This window comes from Polypterus senegalus, chromosome 7 (assembly GCF_016835505.1).
Source record: "Polypterus senegalus isolate Bchr_013 chromosome 7, ASM1683550v1, whole genome shotgun sequence".
Taxonomy (NCBI): domain Eukaryota; kingdom Metazoa; phylum Chordata; class Cladistia; order Polypteriformes; family Polypteridae; genus Polypterus; species Polypterus senegalus.
Window position 1 is genome coordinate 155,576,547 of NC_053160.1, and position 18,079 is coordinate 155,594,625.

The window sequence follows — 18,079 nt, forward strand, 5'->3', positions numbered from 1 at the left end:
AACGTATCCCACAAATACACAAACACTAATATTGTTCCACTTCAGAGTCACCTATCAAGTTAATCTGAATGTCTTTTGCATAGGTGGATGTTTGATTTGATGTTAAGGAACACATTCATTTCATCGATTTTTTAATGCCTGATTCACTTGTAGAGTCACAGGTTGCTGGAGACTTTTGGGGCAAAAACAGGTAGAAGGAAGGAAACAGGCCATTATAGTGCCTACTGGTGTACACACTATTATATTGGGCTAGTGTAGAGTCACCAGTTAATCTGATGTAAATGTTTTTGGGTTGTGGAGGTAAAACCAGAGTGCCTGGAAAAAAAACCACAAAGACATAGGGAGAATGAGCAAACACCACACAGACACTAACCAGGCTGGGACTTGATTACAGGAGCAGTAAAGCAGGAAACACATTAATTGCTATAATGTAACAATATGGTAAGAATAGGTTGAACAGTGATTGGCCATTGATGTAATGTAGTGCATATGCTGTAGTGTACTACAATGCGGTGTCATCATATCATAACATTCTCAAGCCTGCTCAGGCCACTTCAGGGTACTCCCATCCAATTTGTAACAATGTAGGCCTTGTAGAATATGACAAATTTATAACTTAGAAAATCCTAACTTCTCAACCACATCAAAATGATGAAAGGAGGAGAAAGAACAATACCAAACAATGTGCCTACCAACAACTTCACATTGTTCCTGCACTACTGTGCCCTCTTCTGTTGACTGCTGCAACACATGTATCCTTTTTTAATGTCATATATGTCTCTACATCCTGTAATAGATTGTACAAGACAGAAGTAATAACTTGTTAGAAATGTACTGGTCCCAACACTTTACTTATGAGCCAGTCTGTCATTGAATCTTTCAGATGCTTTATTAGCCATGTGCAATAAGTGGACTGTAACACTTTCTTGTTTAGCCACACCCAGATACAGAGAGGATCTGAACTATGCAGAATAATAATAAACAGATGTTAGTGCCAATGTAGGAAAGTACAAGACATTTGTACAAAAGAAGACAATAGGTCAGCAAGAACAATAGCATTCTTATGGCACGCATTTGTACAAGTTCACAGTGTTAAATCTACATTGTAGATGTAAAGTCTCACACTTTTCAGGTCCACAGATGAGCCCAGGCTGGAAAGTGTCAAAACAGCACTTTTGAGAGAGTTAAAAGATTTCATACCAATAAAGTGAAATTTATTCAATACTTTGTAACACATAAATAGCAAGGTATAGAAACTTTCTCAAAACTACTTAATCTCGTGTAGCGCTAGATCTGTGGACTACAGTTTTATGGATTAATTGTGAACTCCACACAGGCAACCAGGCATGGGGTTCAAACCCAGGATGTTATATCTGTGACGTGGCAGTGCTCTCCATTATAACACCATGCCACACAAATTAAACTACTTAGTGAGACAATAGTATTGGTGGGATCTAACTGTAGCACCGCTGCGTGTACAAATAACATTTCTTAGTAGACACCTTAGCTAACTGTTAAAATCTCATCAAGATACATTAGCATAGTAGACTAGACTATTTTTTTTTAAAGCTATGTAATTACATTGGAAGTTTTCACATTTTATTGTTATGCAACATTGAATCACAGTGGATTTCATTTAACTTGAATCCACTAAAGGGATTTACTGAGAGGAATCCAATGTTTTTTCTCCCATGATGAGATGTTTATTTGAACCATATGAGAGCAATAACAACAAATGTATTTCAAGTTAAATTATAAAAATGCTTAATAAAGTCAAACCCCCTCACTGGTGTGCTACTCCACCACACAGCCCTATAAAAGCAGGTCCTCGAATGGCTCAGTGTGAAAGATGCCAGTATAGTTTTATACATATGGGCAAATCCAACAGCACAGTAAATAACAGAAATATATCTAACCATTGGCTAAGGCAAGCATGCGATCAGGATTGTGGTTTGGAGGTCAGTCTTGCAGGTTGCTCGTTTCCCAAATGAGATACCTCCGCCCGGGAGCACCCTGTTTTCATAGCTCAGGCCTCAAAAGTTGTGAGAGGGCAGCACTAAAAACTGTGCCATCATACAGTTCACACATTATGACAAACCTCTTGGCTCTGCTGTCTCCATTTCCTTTACATGAAGTTGCTCAGCTGTGTTTTGGTGAAGTTTTCTCCTTGTATTTGCTTTGGCTTCCTCTTAAACCACAATGTTTTGTGTCCAGTTAATTGAACCCATTCAGTGTGTATACTGTACTGTATGTGGGTGGTTGTTTACATGTTGTCACTGTGAGAAACTGGCCTTTTTATATCCCACATGAGCTTCCGTATACACTCTTTTCATGATTAATGACATATGAAGTCTGGCATATTGAGTAACTCGGTGCTTAAACATACAAAAGCCATTAAGTTTTCGGTTCCAAACTTCTCCCTAGCTTATGGTGTGACTTTGAGCTAGTCACTGACTTTTACAGTGCTCTCATTATTTTCTCTTTAATGACACTCTTGAGATGACATTCACTGTGAAAGGTTCTATCCATCCATCCATCCATCCATCCATCCATCTTCTTCCGCATATCCAAGGTCGAGTCGCGGGGGCAGCAGCTTGAGCCAAGATGCCCAGACTTCCCTCTCCCCGGCCACTTCTTCTAGCTCTTCCGGGAGAATCCGAAGGAGTTCACAGGCCAGCCTGGGAGACACAGTCCCTCTAGCGTGTCCTGGGTCTTCCCCGGGGCCTCCTCCCAGTTAGACGTGCCCGGAACACCTCACCAGGGAGTCGTCCAGGAGGCATCCTGACCAGATGCCTGAACCACCTCATCTGACTCCTCTTGATGCGGAGGAGCAGCGTCTCTACTCTGAGCCCCTCCCGGATGACTGAGCTTCTCACCCTATCTTTAAGGGAAAGCCCAGACACCCTGCGGAGGAAACTCATTTCAGCTGCTTGTATTCGCGATCTCATTCTTTTGGTCACTACCCATAGCTCATGACCATAGGTGAGGGTAGGACCGTAGATCGACTGGTAAATTGAGAGCTTTGCCTTACGGCTGAGCTCATTTTTCACAACGACAGACCGATGCAGAGCCCGCATCACTGCAGACACCGCACCAATCCGCCGTCTTATCTTATGCTCCATTCTTCCCTCACTTGTGAACAAGACCCCGAGATACTTGAACTCCTCCACTTGGGGCAGGATCTCGCTCCCAACCCTGAGAGGGCACTCCACCCTTTTCCGGCTGAGAACCATTGTCTCGGATTTGGAGGTGCTGATTCCCATCCCAGCCACTTCACACTCAGTTGTGAACCGATTCAGAGAGAGCTGAAGATCACGGCCTGATGAAGGAAACAGGACAACATCATCTGCAAAAAGCAGTGACCCAATCCTGAGTCCACCAAACCAGACCCCATCAACACCCTGGCTGCGCCTAGAAATTCTGTCCATAAAAGTTATGAATAGAATCGGTGACAAAGGGCAGCCCTGGCGGAGTCCAACTCTTACTGGAAACGGGTTTGACTTACTGTTGGCAATGCGGACCAAGCTCTGACACCGGTTGTACAGGGACCGAACAGCCCTTATCAGGGGGTCCGGTACCCCATACCCTCGGAGCACCCTCCCCCCCCTCAGGATTCCCTGAGGGACACGGTCGAATGCCTTTTCCAAGTCCACAAAACACATGTAGACTGGTTCGGCAAACTCCCATGCACCCTCCAGGACTCAGCTAAGGGTGTAGAGCTGGTCCACTGTTCCACGACCAGGACGAAAACCACACTGAAAGTTGCTATATTAAGTCTAATTGTTTGCTAGATGAAATTGTTAATAAATGTTATGTGACTTGGTAGTAAGTAACAATTGATACGGAAGAGTCTGTGGTTAAACTGATATTAATGATAGTGAGAATCGGAATGCGCCTTCAGAGTCCAAACTGTTTTATGGTGACCATCAACATGTATGTATGATGCATTGTGTTCATCCAAGTCCTGATGTTATTTCTTTCTCTGACTTTGCAGGGGTGCGACCTCTGTTGTGTTCCGATGTAGGCAGAAGGGAACTCAGAAGCCATATGCAGTGAAAATGCTGAAGAAGACAGTAAGTATACTCTATCCACGGCATAAGTTTTGATCTTGTACTATGTATATCACAAATAATTTGTATTGTGCCTGTTTTTTTACGAAAACCATTTCAAAAATAACTGAAATGGAAGTTATAGTGTTTTACACAGCAATATCAGCAATATTTAAATCTGTGTGTCCCCCAGTAGTGATTCTTAATCAGTTTTAAGACTTGCAGGTTGCTCCATACTTGGCCACATTCCTTTCCAAGGAAAGCAGTTGCAGGAGCAGATCATTTTGGAGCCATAATGAAGGGCTTGACTACTCACAAAGATAAACACAAAAGAGCACAAAAGTTAACTCTTTACACAGCGAAACACGTTGATGCTGAATGAGCGAGACGAGACTTCCTGGTTAACACTGCATTCAGCACACAGGAACTTAACTGCGTGCTCTGATTGGTTAGCTTCTCAGTCAGGAGAACTTAACTGCGTGCTCTGATTGGTTAGCTTCACAGTCATCCGCCAATAGCGTCCCTTGTATTAAATCAACTGGGCAAACCAACTGAGGAAGCATGTACAGGAAGTAAAAACACATTGTCCGCAGAACCCGCGAAGCAGCTAAAAATGCGCGTTATATATTTAGTTATGCTTACATATAAAATCCGCGATAGAGTGAAGCCGCGAAAGTCGAAGCACGATATAGTGAGGGATTACTGTACCTTTATTACTGTTACATCAGAACTGGCTGCATAGATGTTGCAATGTAAGTTGCCTACAGGAGTCAGTTAGATGATCATGTGTACGGTGTAGACAAGGTATGTTCTGTGGCATGAGATAAGATGACCACATTTTAACAAAGGAAGCATAAAGACAAGGTCTGTCTGCATGTAATATTTTTTGAATATCCTTAACTATTGTTTTCATACTGGATTCATTATAACTTTGAATCAAGACTGATGACTGGTAGGCCTTGGTAGGCACCATGTTCTAGTAGCTAATGTATGTGACGGCAAACCCCAAAGCTGCTTCTGTAAATCCATCTGTAATTCATTATGTGATTCTAAGCAAGTCATGTGGTTACCTGTGCTTCAGCAATGTTGTAATACATGGGGACAGTGACAATATGGCCGGATACAACTGGCAAAGTGCCTTGGGATGGGGTTTGAGTAGAGAAAAGATGCCATATAAAATTAGCCTGGAAATATGAATATAGCAAGAAGAGTTGGATTAAGACATCAGAAGAAAGCTAAGGTTTTGAAGAACTTATTGTTGTTTATTACATTACACCATGTTTTCTTGTGTTTGGAGGTATATGAAAGAAAGCAGCTAGTGCTTCACTAAAGGTTGGCTCCTGCGTTACATACTGTGCTGATAAAGGAATTCACCTCTGAACTGGTTTAAACTGGCACAAATATGGGTGGCAGGACTGAATATGGCAACACATTTTAATGCAATTAATTACTCTATAGGGTGGTCCAATCTAATTATGCAGATCCAGATCGTCTAGATGACTTTGATTTATGCGGGGACGATTCCAGTTTGGCCACGAAGACGATTCTTCATGTTGTCAGTTCACACAGTTCTCGATGGTCTGGTAATTTCGGGTGATTTTCTATGTAATAAATTTAATAAGTTATAGCGTAATGAAAATTGCATAATTAGATCTGGACCACCATATATTTAGGATACAATTAATTCATTTGCTTATTTATTAATTCATTTTCTGAAAATGCTCATGAAGTCTATCTATCTATCTGTCTATTTATCTATCTATCAATCATATAACACTGAACAACAAAGTTTTGCTTCCTGAAAAATTTTTGTCGATTAAGATATATACCTTGAAGCATAACGCAAATATAATTTCAGACTGACGTGCCACATAGGAATTTGGGGAAATGTGAAATTACCTTTCATTGAATTTAGAGTGTTTAATCACTTAATGATGCTGACACATTGTAATTGTTCAAATGAATTCAAAATGTTTACCTAATGCTTTCCATTTGTACTTGGCATCTGATTCTTTTTGTTACAGTGTCCAACAATAGTTGGCCAGCATTGATGGATTCCAATTGCTCTGATTTTTCTTTTCCATTGTTGTAATTTCCTGCTAAAACCTTTCACCATGTTCGTCACTGACTGCACCAAGGTTATCTGGGAAGAAGTGTGAATGCAGAAAATGAAACATTAGTGACATGTTGCTGTTTATGGTTTTGTAAACTTGAAGCTTGTTGTCAACCAATGGGACATAGTTTGGTGCTCTGTAGTTACCGAGAAAGTTCTCAACAATATCCTTATCCTTGAATGCCTTGCATGCAATTTCCTTCAGCACCATAAGCAAATTTTCTAACTGCTAATCATTAATGGAGTATCTGATTTTTGGATCAAGAAAAAAGCCTTCATTAATCTTGGCATTAATTATTTGTGGAAATGTCTATTTCAAATACTGAAATCTATTAACTTTGTTGTTCATCAATTTTTTTTCTCAAAATTCATCTTTCCAAGTTGTAGATAAGGAGGAGGCAAAACTATCTTTGTTGGGTTATCAAGTGGTGTATGTGCCACACTTTTCTGCTCCAGAGTGGCCAGTTCTTTTTAATGTGATAAGATTCTTTAGCACAGTTATCCCACTTGCAAATAAAACAACAGGACTTGGTATATTCTAACTGCATTCCTGGTAGTAATGCCTCTACTTTTAGATCACCACACATATTCCATTGTATTTGTTACGCTGTACAGTATACTATTTGCAACAAAATGGTATGTGATAAGAAAATTTAAAGGTGATTTTTATGTTTAGAATGTCAAAATCCATAAGATACACCCAAAAGTGCTTAGGAAGCAAAATCTTTGTTATCCAATGTACAGTAGAGTCTTGCTTATCCAACATTCTGTATTATCCGACATCCCACCGCAAAAAAAGAAAAAAAAAATGCATCAATCGGCAACAAGAACTGCAACTTGCGAGTGTGAGCGTAGACTATTTTTTGTTGCTCCTGACTCTGCCGCAGCTAATTACAGTGAAACCTCGGTTTGCGAGCATAAGTCGTTCTGGAAATGTGCACACAGTCCAAAGCACTCGTACAGTATATCAAAGCGAATTTCCCCATAAGAAGTAAAGGAAACTCAGATGATTCATTCCACAACCCAAAACTATTCATATAAAAATGATTAATACATAATATAAAGTAAAAATAAATAAAGCAAATTAACCTGCACTTTACCTTTGAAAAGAATCATGGCTGGTGTGAGTGAGTTTCTAAATTCTTGTGGGATTCCACGTGGAAGAGCGTCCCAAAGCAATCGTAGTCACCCAGCGCTGTAGCAGTTCGCCATAAAGACCAATCCGAAAAGATTGCGGACATGCTATACATGCCTGCTATCGATGGGTGATACAGGGAACATTATACATGCGCAGGGCACAGTGTTACTTTCCCCCCAACCCTGCCTGACTGCTGTGTCTATGTATAGGAGAATGGGAGATCCCGCTAAAATAAATAACCGCGCTGTTGCTGTTTCAAGCTGAATAAAGCTGGTGTTGCTAAAAGTACTGAGACTCAGCTTCGAGTTTTCGGGTGCAAGACAGGGACTCGCACGTCACAGCACAAACACACAGACACTCAGTCACAATGCTGTAGTAAACAGTATATGCTCGTACGGATGTTGACTATATGATTGACGGAGTTAAGGCTCTAGAAACTGCAATTAATTACATTGAGCAACAAGAAGAAGCTACAGGAATCGACATAATTATGCTGCAAAGATGGAGAGACTTGGCAGCGAAGAAACGGCACTCGTTAGGAAAGCAGACTACGATCAAAAATGTGTTTAAATCATCACAGGACTGAACTTTTTAAGTACAGTACATACTGTAACTCCAGACAATTCAGTAACTGTAAGTTAATTTTTTCCAGTTAATTTATTCTGTTGTTTTGTTGTAAAACATGATTGTTAGGTTCATAATGTGTAAAAGTATAACATAGTTTGACGTTTAATAGGCTTTTTCTTAATACCTGCCATTATCCAACATTTTCGCTTATCCGACGTTCTGCCGACCCGTTTATGTCAGATAAGCGAGACTCTACTGTAATAATTTATAGAAGGTTTCTCATGCTCAAAATGATTTGGTTGTTTTATAAAATAAAATCATATATCTTAATATATTCTTGTTTATCCATCCAGCAGAGAGCGTTGAAATAATGCATGTTAGTTGGACATGCGATTAAGAATTTTACTGTACTCTGTACTTGTGATAGTATGACTAGTACTACTAATATAATAAATACCTGCTTATTAAATTAAATCTGTATTTTTTATAACACTTTTCCTTATGTACTGTACATTATCCCAAAGGATAGCTCACTGTATTATACAGAGACATTTATTCATCTGACAGTTTTTATGTTGTTCCTTTCATAGCATAGTGTTCACCACACTAAAAATCTCTTTAGGAATAACTCAAAGTTCAGATTTATTTATTGAGTTATTTTTTACTAGCTGAGTCATCCGACATTGCTCACTTGAGAATGAAACTAATATACAGATATGCATTCCTTTTTAACATTGTGCCAGAGAGTGACAGAGTTTCATTGTAGTCTGTAACTGACTGGCTGACTACTTCTTTGTCGATCTATATTGTTTATTTCTTTATATGTGTTCTTTCATTATATAGTTCTTATCCTGTGTAGCTGTCTTATCTGTCTATTTATGTGAAGTGGTAGTGTTTCTCTGTGAAAGACACTATATATGATGAAAGTTGATATATTGTTCAGAGATGAGAAGAAAATGATTTGAGGGGTCAGGAGTTGATGCTGTTACTACCCCTGCCATCATTGGGCACCCATGGAGGAAATTGAATTGCCCAAGATTCACATTGCATAGCTTCATAAAAGTCTATACAAGGATCATAGCATTACAAAATTGAAATCTGACAGGTAGCCAAAAAGAGGCCACAAATCAATAGCAGAACTGTCAGGATTTTATTTTTAAGGTCATTCAATTTCAGGTACAAACTGTCATCTATCCAGGCATCAGGGCGACAAGTATGTCTGCTTTCCCCTACATATCCATGACAAGCTGTAATTACTATTAGTGGCGCTGACAGGGTGTATTAGCACCTCTATGTGCTTTCAGCTCTGCATCTGCTCCCCTTGCTATGATCCAGCCTCAAAAAAGGAAGAGGAATGGAATGATTGAACACAGAGTGTAGTATGCTCCCCAAATTAGAGCAATGGTCTAATGCTTTCTACCTTTTCTGTTTGACGAGTTTATACATGATTTATATAGATGTTTATTGAAAGGAAAATCCTTTACAATTAAATGTTAGATTAATAGATTTTGATACAAAGTAGATTATCCCAGATGAACTGATCCTCTGTGGCTATACACCTTCACTGCCTTTCTCTTCATCAAGCCATTGCCTAGATCCTTCATTAGATTTGTCTGCCTCCCAGTTGGTGCATGGATTATGTCAGTAAACCCAGAAGTACATATTATACTACTAACATTAAGTGGAAATAAAGTCAACTGAGTAATGCATCGGTGTTAGTGCAGTTGCATCATTACTCTTGAGTCAAGGGGTCAGGTTTAATCCAAATCTGTTTGAAGACTGTACTCCTTTTTCCTTTCAAGGCCCTAAAGTGTGCAGTTTAGATTGACTGGCCCAGTGTGTGATGCCCCCTGGCCTTGGCCTAGCAAGTACCAATCCCTGGGCACCTTGTACTTCATGAATCAAGCTCCTGTGAGAGAATGAGTAACACAGACAATGGTACTTGGTAACACTTTAGTTTAGGTACTGCATAAATGAGTCTATTGCTCATTTAATCTTCTGTAACAAGACCTTAACAAAGGCTTCTTCTGGTCTGCATAACATTTACAAAACCTCAGTAGATAGGCTATTCATCTTTGAGCAGTGTGACATTTTAACCTGATGGTACAATTACTGGTTAATCTGAGTGATTCATAGGGTCTTATACTATAAATATATCAAGAGAAATGTGTCTCAGTTAAGCCACCTATGACCACTCCAAAGTGATGCTTTTATAGTAGGTCACATTCCAGAGATGAATAAACACTTTACTGATTCTTTGGAAGTGTTGTGAAGACCCAAAGAAGTGTTTTTAAGGTCTAGTTACATAACAGTAAATGATTAACAGATGCATTTTTCCAGCACCCATGTGTTACCCAGTGCTTTGTAATGCAATTAAACCAATGACTGTCTTTATTGTTTTAAGTGCTGCCTTTTATAATAATTCATGCACATCTGAATATACACAGTCCTCTTTAGTGATAGCTCACAAAGAAAAAGGAAAACAAAAATACTTTTAAAAACCCAACCAGATAGAACAATCCTCTCTCAACCTTATCTCGAGCTTATAGTTCAGGAAACAGCATAATTCAGCATTTCTCCTGTGGTTGGTTCCACACCTGTTTTCTTTCTATACTATCAGAGGCCAGATTACTAAGCACTGCCTGTTATCGCCCTTGACTTCCAAAATTCCTTCCTCAGTTCTCTTGTTCCTCATCAGTTCTATGGTTTTACTACAACTCAGATGTTATCTTGCAAACTCTCTTCATTATATTCAGCAGCAGTATGTATAAAATACAAGAACACAAACAGACTACAGAGAGACTGCTCATAGTCTTATCCCGTGTCTTACTCAGCACTAAATTCCATTCCAAGAAATCCACAGTCACTCTCGACTGACTCAAGATTGTTTTCTCCCAAATACTGTATACTGTACACTAGCAATATAGCATACTCCCCACTGGTACCCAGGATTGCTAATCAGTCTCACTGTCTTTTCCATACACACATGTATGTGAGACCATCCCTGCTCTTTAGTGGATTCCCAAATCTCCCCAGACTTCTTTCACATGCTGCAAGCAATCATCTTCATGCTGCCCTCTTGCCAAGACAAATGAGCAACGGTAATCCAACACACTCCTAACTAATGCATGTTCCCATGCCACTTACGGCATAACATCCTGCAACACCTCCTATCCACATACATGCAAGTACACTTAGCTATTTTCTATATAATCAAGGTCTAGCTGACTTCTCACAGTACTATAATATGCCTGTGACAAAAAGTGACTGCATGTGGGTGTATGCGTAAGTGTGCACTGTAATGCACGTTCTGGGTTGTTTCATATCTCATACTAAGAACTGCTGTTCCACCTGTGGAAAATGGGTTGATGGACAGTGGGTGTGTCAACATGGGAATCCATCTATTTTGACACCATGGGGGTCATGGGGAGTTGGATTCTATCAAAACAAACAAGGCTGGATTTATTACAGAGCACTCTTTACTATTAAACCTAATATCCCACATATTTGGGATGTGTCAGTCAGATAAAGAGGAAACATACTGACTCAATTCAGACAGTGACCAGGCAGTGATTTGAACTCAGCTTCCCGAAACTGATGGTGCATGAGATGTCAAACATTAAAAGGATTATTTATGGGTTGCCTGAATCCACTTTTCCTGAACAGTTGCATTTGAATAAAGCACTGGGTATTCCATGGAGAGTTTTGATCTAAAGAATCTTGACTGGAGTGTCAAAAGCGAGGAGTCACTCAGGGTCCTCATACAGAGAGACTGGGTGTGGACTATGTTAGAAACAAGTACTTATTCAGCTTCACTAAAGGGAATTTCCCTGTACAAACAGGCTATTTGACCTCTACTGTAACAATCATATTACATTTACATTAATAATTATTTGCTTAGCAGATGCTTTTGTCCAAAGCAACTTACTAAAGAGGTCAACATAATTGAGCAGACATCAGTATGGGGAACTGTTTGGGAACATGTGTGACAGGACAAGGTTACAAAACAGAGCAGAATACACACATGTTACATGTCCTTAGTTACAAATACCTAACAGCCAGCCAGCCAGAAATTCACCAAACAAGACAGTCTTCAAACATTTCTTAAACACATTGAAGAAGTCAGAATTTTGATTGGAGGTGGAAATTTCGTTCCACCATCTAGGAGCTACGCATGAAAAGAGTCTGGATTGAGAGTTGATGCCACGCAGAGGTGGCATCGGCAGACATGAGTTGGACAGAAGAAGCATAAGTCCTTACGAATTCCTGCATATACATATAGTAGGTGCTGACCTATTGACTACTATGTAGGCAAACGTAAAGAATTTTAACTTAACATGTGCCATGAAAGGAAGTGTAGAGATCTGAAAAGAGAACATTCTGACTTATCTGCAGCAGCTTATGTGAACCATGCCAGTACTCCTACCTGCCTAGAGTTTTAGTAGTCGATTCATGACAAGACCAAAGCCTTGACCAGTAGTTGTGCTGCATACTCCATCAGATATAGTTTGATGCTACAGGTATTCTGTAGAGTGAATATGAAAGACCGATAGACCATTGGAACATAGTCCGTGAAGGACAGCCAGTGACCAGTCATCACCCCAAAGTTGCATATTGACTTGGCAGATGTTGATGAATAAATGGACAAGCAAGGATAACAAGAGGTTCCGTGTTTGCCAGTTTGAGCTAGAGCTGGAGATGGTGCTCCTTCACCCATGTTGCAATATCAGTGAGACATGCAGAGATTCCAGCTGATATTGTGTGGTCCTCTGGAGGGAGCAGCAGGTACAGCAGCTAATCATTAGCATAAACCATGAGACAGAGTGATGAGGCCTGGTGAGGAGATGTGTAGAGAGAAGAGAAGAGGAGAGGGACCAACACTGATCTTTGGGGCAATCCAAGCTTGCCTCATGCACCCTTGATATCTTTCCTTGCTAGTACACCCAGTAGAATCTGACAAGAGGTAGGACTCAAATGACCTAAAGGCAGTCACTGTGATGCCAAGGTCAGAGATGGTGGCATGGAGGATCTGATTGTTGATTGTGTCAAAAACAGATGAGATATGCAGAAGGATGAGGACAGATGACACATTGATAGATCTAGCTAGCCATAACGTGTTGACAGCAGTGAGTAGAGCCATCTCAATTACACGGTATGGTTCTGTCTCTCAGTATTGAGGGAAAGTGTTGATTGTAGGAATGAGGCCCTAAGTTCACAGGTAGCTTTTCAATATCAGGATGTAAAACGAAGAGGGCAGGACCTTCAATGATTCCTTACTGGTGACAGGGAGCATAATTGGCAAATAAACTTGGACACATCACAATGACCCAGACTCTAAACATCAATATAAACAATAAAAGCATGGTTATTCTCGAAGCTGCATGGAATTTCAAGGTCTCAACTGGATTGATCAAGAGCACAGTTTTTTTTTTATGAAGCTAACAGTGTAGTCTATATCGATCACATTCATTTAACACTTCAGTAGAATTACCAGAGCCAACGAAAAAACTCATAAATCCAGCCCACCTTAAATCCCTTCGCACCTGTCTGTCAGCCTCTTTTGTCTTGTAAACATTTCGATAAGCCCAAGCAGCAAGCAGCCTGCTATACCATCCCCCACCACCTCAGAATGGGCAAGAAGTTCTCCCAGTTCCTGCCTTGATTGATAATCTGGGAGTGAGCTACCCAGAATTGTAAGGGGAAATAATGTGATGTGTGTTTTGTGTCTACAACAATCTATGTAAACACATTGTTAAAACAGAAATGTTTTGCATGTTTTAGTAATAAATGACAAAATGTAGACATGAACTGTATAATGAGTGAAGGCTGATGGCCAAATATCAAATAAACACTTACACAAAGGTGCACACATTTACAAGACAATGGGCCGGATTTACGTGTTTTTTTCGTTGGCTCTGGTAATTCTAGTGTTAAAACCCAGTATAATCTCTCAGTATTATCATTGTTATACTGATTTAATTTGGTGTATGCTGCTGTCAGTCAGGGAAAGGCAGTGAGGAAAGCTATCGTTCAGACCCATTCTACTTGAATATAATGCCTTCACTCACACTGCAAGTTGCAATGTCCTCACTGTGAAACTATGAATTCAAAAGGAAGCCTCACACTCCTAGCTCTTTAGACCTGACCCCATTTGACTACACCTATTCCCCAATCTGAAAGGTGACCTGCATGGGACAAAGTATGCCAGTAAACATCTTAAGTCAGTTACACAAGAGTGGGTACACAAGCAGGACAATCTTTTTTATTTGAGTGGAGTGGAAAAGCTTCATGGACATTTGAACAAGTGTATTAATATTCAGAAAGATTTTGTTGAAAAATAAGACTTGTATGGTTTGATGGTGTTTCTCCTCTTCTTTACCGGTGTTTCTCCTTTACCTTCAACTTTGTACTGGCTTTATGTCCTTAAACCTGAAGTGCTAAAACACCAATATCTCTGTAATCTTAACGCATGACTCTCAGATAATCAGCTACAGTGGTTATGAGCACAGAATGAAAGGAGCACTTCACATTTTATTTTTCTTGTTTTGTTCTGTCACACAGTGGAAAGATAACAAACCCTCTGTTGCAGCAATGAGAGAGGAGGCACTTTCTTGCTTTACTATGCTGAATTACAGTTGATCATCGCTGATAAATTGCACCCAGGTTGCATGATAGGTTGCATTGATTAAGCTTCATCTTGCAAGAAAAAAAATAGTGAAATGCATATTTTGAAATATTAACCACAGTACAAGAATCTAAAAAGTCGCTTATTCATGCTGTCTAAATGAGCCCTGCTCAACAGGGCCTTGCAAGAGAAGACAGTGGATCACAGGTCAAAACTTTATTTGCTCCCCTTGCTGCTGATAAGTTTAAGGTTAATGCTTATGATGGAATCACATTATAAATTCACTCCACCCTGTGTGTTTGAAGGTGACCCTGCTTAGACACTAGATGTACTTTTTCTCTTGAACAATAATGTATTTCACATTTTATAAAAAATTTAGATAGTGCTTAATTTTAAAGGCATGTCACTCATGCGTGTCCTAGTGGCTCCTTCTGGGCTTGACATAGATAATCACCACCACCTTGGGATCACCAGTGGGTGCAGTTGCTGCTAATGGTGGGTCAGACCCCAGGAAACAATTGACTCCAACCTTATCCCCCATTGCACCTGGCACCCACTTCCTTATCATCACGGGGATCAGAAGGTACAGCATGTATCCTGTCCAGAGTGGGCATCAAAGTAGTGCACAAGCCTATAAAAACGCTCTACACAATCCTTTTTAATGCCAACAGCAAGAAATCAACAGCAGAGACATGGAACGCAGTTTACAGCATACCATGTAATGCATGCCCAGTGGTATATTTGGGAAAAACATCAAAAACACTTGCCACATGTATACAGGAACGTTGCAATGCAGTCAGAAGAAAGGACCTGCGGTTTCTGATTTACACACATTCAAGTTTGACCGGACACACATTTAAATGGGACTCGCTACAAGTAAAATTCCAAGGCTAATACTAATATATATATGCATAAGTTGATCACAATCTGATATCTGGGTGGTTGCCTGCCATGTAATGTGTTTGGTTTGTTGGCCAGCCTGCAAACATCCACCACGTCCTCTCAGCTGCGAGAAGCAGATCATAGACATATCATATAGAACCTGCCAAATAATGCAAAGAGTACATGACACGTGTTTTGGCCTATTTGGGGCTCATCAGGTGTACGCATTTTTTCTTCTCTTTGTAAGGATCGAACCTCAGACTTCAGTACCTGCGGCAAAGCCTCAAACGTTGCGCCGTGGTGGCTGATTTGCTAATTTTTCAGGGTGCAGATCGGTCTCAAGCCTTTCCGCAGGTGCTGACATCTGAGGTTTGATCCCCACAAGGGGAAGCAAAAGTGCATATATCTGATGAGCCCCAAATAGGACAAAACATGTGATGGGTACTGTACTCTTTGCATTGTATGGCAGGTACTATATATATATATATATATATATATATATATATATATATATATATATATATATATATATATATATATATATATATATATTATATAAATATGGAGGTAGTATCTAAAATAAGACTGGCTGATCTCTAATGCTGCTGTGGTTGTTAAGGCATTATAAAAATCATAGACTGTTTCATCTCTATTGCAGCTCTAAGTATAAAATCACTATACAAATTAAAGACTGATCTCTAACGCATCTTATAGTGTAATGACATTCTTTAATGAATCTGAAAGTATAAAGGTACTATAAAAATTAAAGGCTGGTTGATACCTTCTGTGGCTGTAAGTATAAATGCACTATAAAAATGTATTTCTAAATAAAAAAACTATATATAGATAGATACTGCAATGACATACAAATTAAAGACTAATATCAAATGTATTTCTAAGTGATCTCTGATGTTTCTTTTTCTCATCTATCATCATTTTTGCTGGCATTTTTGCTCTTGTCCCTTCAGAAATGTTTGCTTTTTGCTTTGTCTAACACCGTTGCCTTCTATCTTGTATGTTATTTTTGTGTGCAACCCGTTTTGACTTGAGGTACGCAAAGCAGGATTTGGCAGGCTATAAGAAATGATCCAGTCAAGCCAGTCAAGATTTATCTATCGTACTTGACAGATGTTTTACGTGTGTCCTGAATTGCAGTCGTATCATTTGTTTCTGATGCTCCCATAATGATAACATTTTCCGATTCCCCATATTCTCCATGGATGCCAAAAAACTGAATAATGTCCTTTTTGTAAATTCATGCTGCTTTTTCCTCATTCAGATTTTAATTTGACTAAGAAGTGTATGTAAGCTTCTCCAGGTTTTTTTTTTTACTGTATTTAATTTTAACTCTGTATATTATACATCTCAAACTTTCTGCAGATGGGATTGTTGTATGCCTTTTGTCAGGGTAAAGAGACCATTTCTGAACTGACCTAATACTGTAAATGTGTGTGTGTTTGTACATTTATACATGTCCTTATGCAGCAGGCAGGCTATTTGAGTTGCTGGCTTAGGTGCCCTGTATCTGGCAAATGAAGGTGTAACAGTCTTTGGCACTGTCTCCAATGATACATTTACTAAATCAGTCTGTATATACTATCCATAAGCACTGTGCACTATTTTGTTTTAATGAATGGGTATCTGCTTTTATAACTGTTGTCCTTATGAGTACTATTTCAAAGTGCATTTAGCAGTTACCTTTCTCTGAAGGGCTCTATAATTTCTAAAGTTTCATACTTGGACTGCAGATCAGATGAGCAACTGAAAATGATTGACCACCTATCCAAAATTGGTGATGGATATGCAAGCTCACCCACTTCAGGGCTCTTTAAAGGACTGGTATTGCAAACGCAATTCAGCTTACTGAACCATCAGAGAAACAGAGCAACTATAACACAAATCATGTCAATAATGTTACGAGACTGGAGGAAAGGCTTGTAATAAGGGGCCATCACATACATAATAAATTTGGAATGCTGAGGTAGACATCAATATTTATAGCAGGAGTATCAGGCTCAGTACCTGGAGGGCACAAGTAGTTGCAGATTTTCATTTCAGCCAGTTTCTTAATTAGTAACCAACTACTCTGGCTAAAGGAACATATTCAGCTAATGGGGGCATAGAAGCCAGTGTAAGGAGTGCATCAAGTAAGCTAATTTGAGTTTTCAATTAATAAAATGGTTCAGTTATTTAATGTTTATCACAGTGCTAGAGAGTAGTTACATGGTGAATATTATTTTGCATTTCTTTATACACATGACAATGTGACTACTCTTACTACTACTGCTAATACTGTTCTATTAAAGACACCTGTTGAATAAATGCAGTCTTATTTTTATAGCACTATTTAAGCACTTTTAGCACTTAGTACCTAAAGATACATGCTCAGTAAATCAGTCTTCGTATTTTATAGTTATTTTCCTGATGTGCATTACAGATAGATAGACAGAAAGAAAGAAAGAAAAATTTTAAATCCCAAAAGACTTTGCCGGGTTACAGCAGCAGACATTAAAAGGTACAAATATTCATATAACAAGAATTAACATAACCTCAAGTATGTTAACAAAGTATAAATACACATTTGTAAAAGGTTAAGCACAACGCCAGTGGTCCCCATATACTGTAGAATTAATTTGCACAAATGAAAAATTGCAAGTAAAAACAGAGTTTGTCTTTCCAGATGCGAGTCCATGCATCAGGCTGCC

The 18,079-nt window shown here is 39.3% G+C and overlaps 1 protein-coding gene across 2 annotated transcripts in view; it reads left to right on the forward strand.

Annotated features, from left to right (window-relative positions):
• Positions 1-18,079, forward strand: part of camk4 (calcium/calmodulin-dependent protein kinase IV) — a 327,338-nt gene that overhangs the window by 165,733 nt on the left and 143,526 nt on the right. For both annotated transcript variants that reach the window (XM_039759420.1, XM_039759421.1), the window contains one exon: positions 3,995-4,073. In XM_039759420.1, the coding sequence (XP_039615354.1) occupies positions 3,995-4,073 (79 nt within the window). The remainder of the gene's footprint in view (positions 1-3,994; positions 4,074-18,079) is intronic.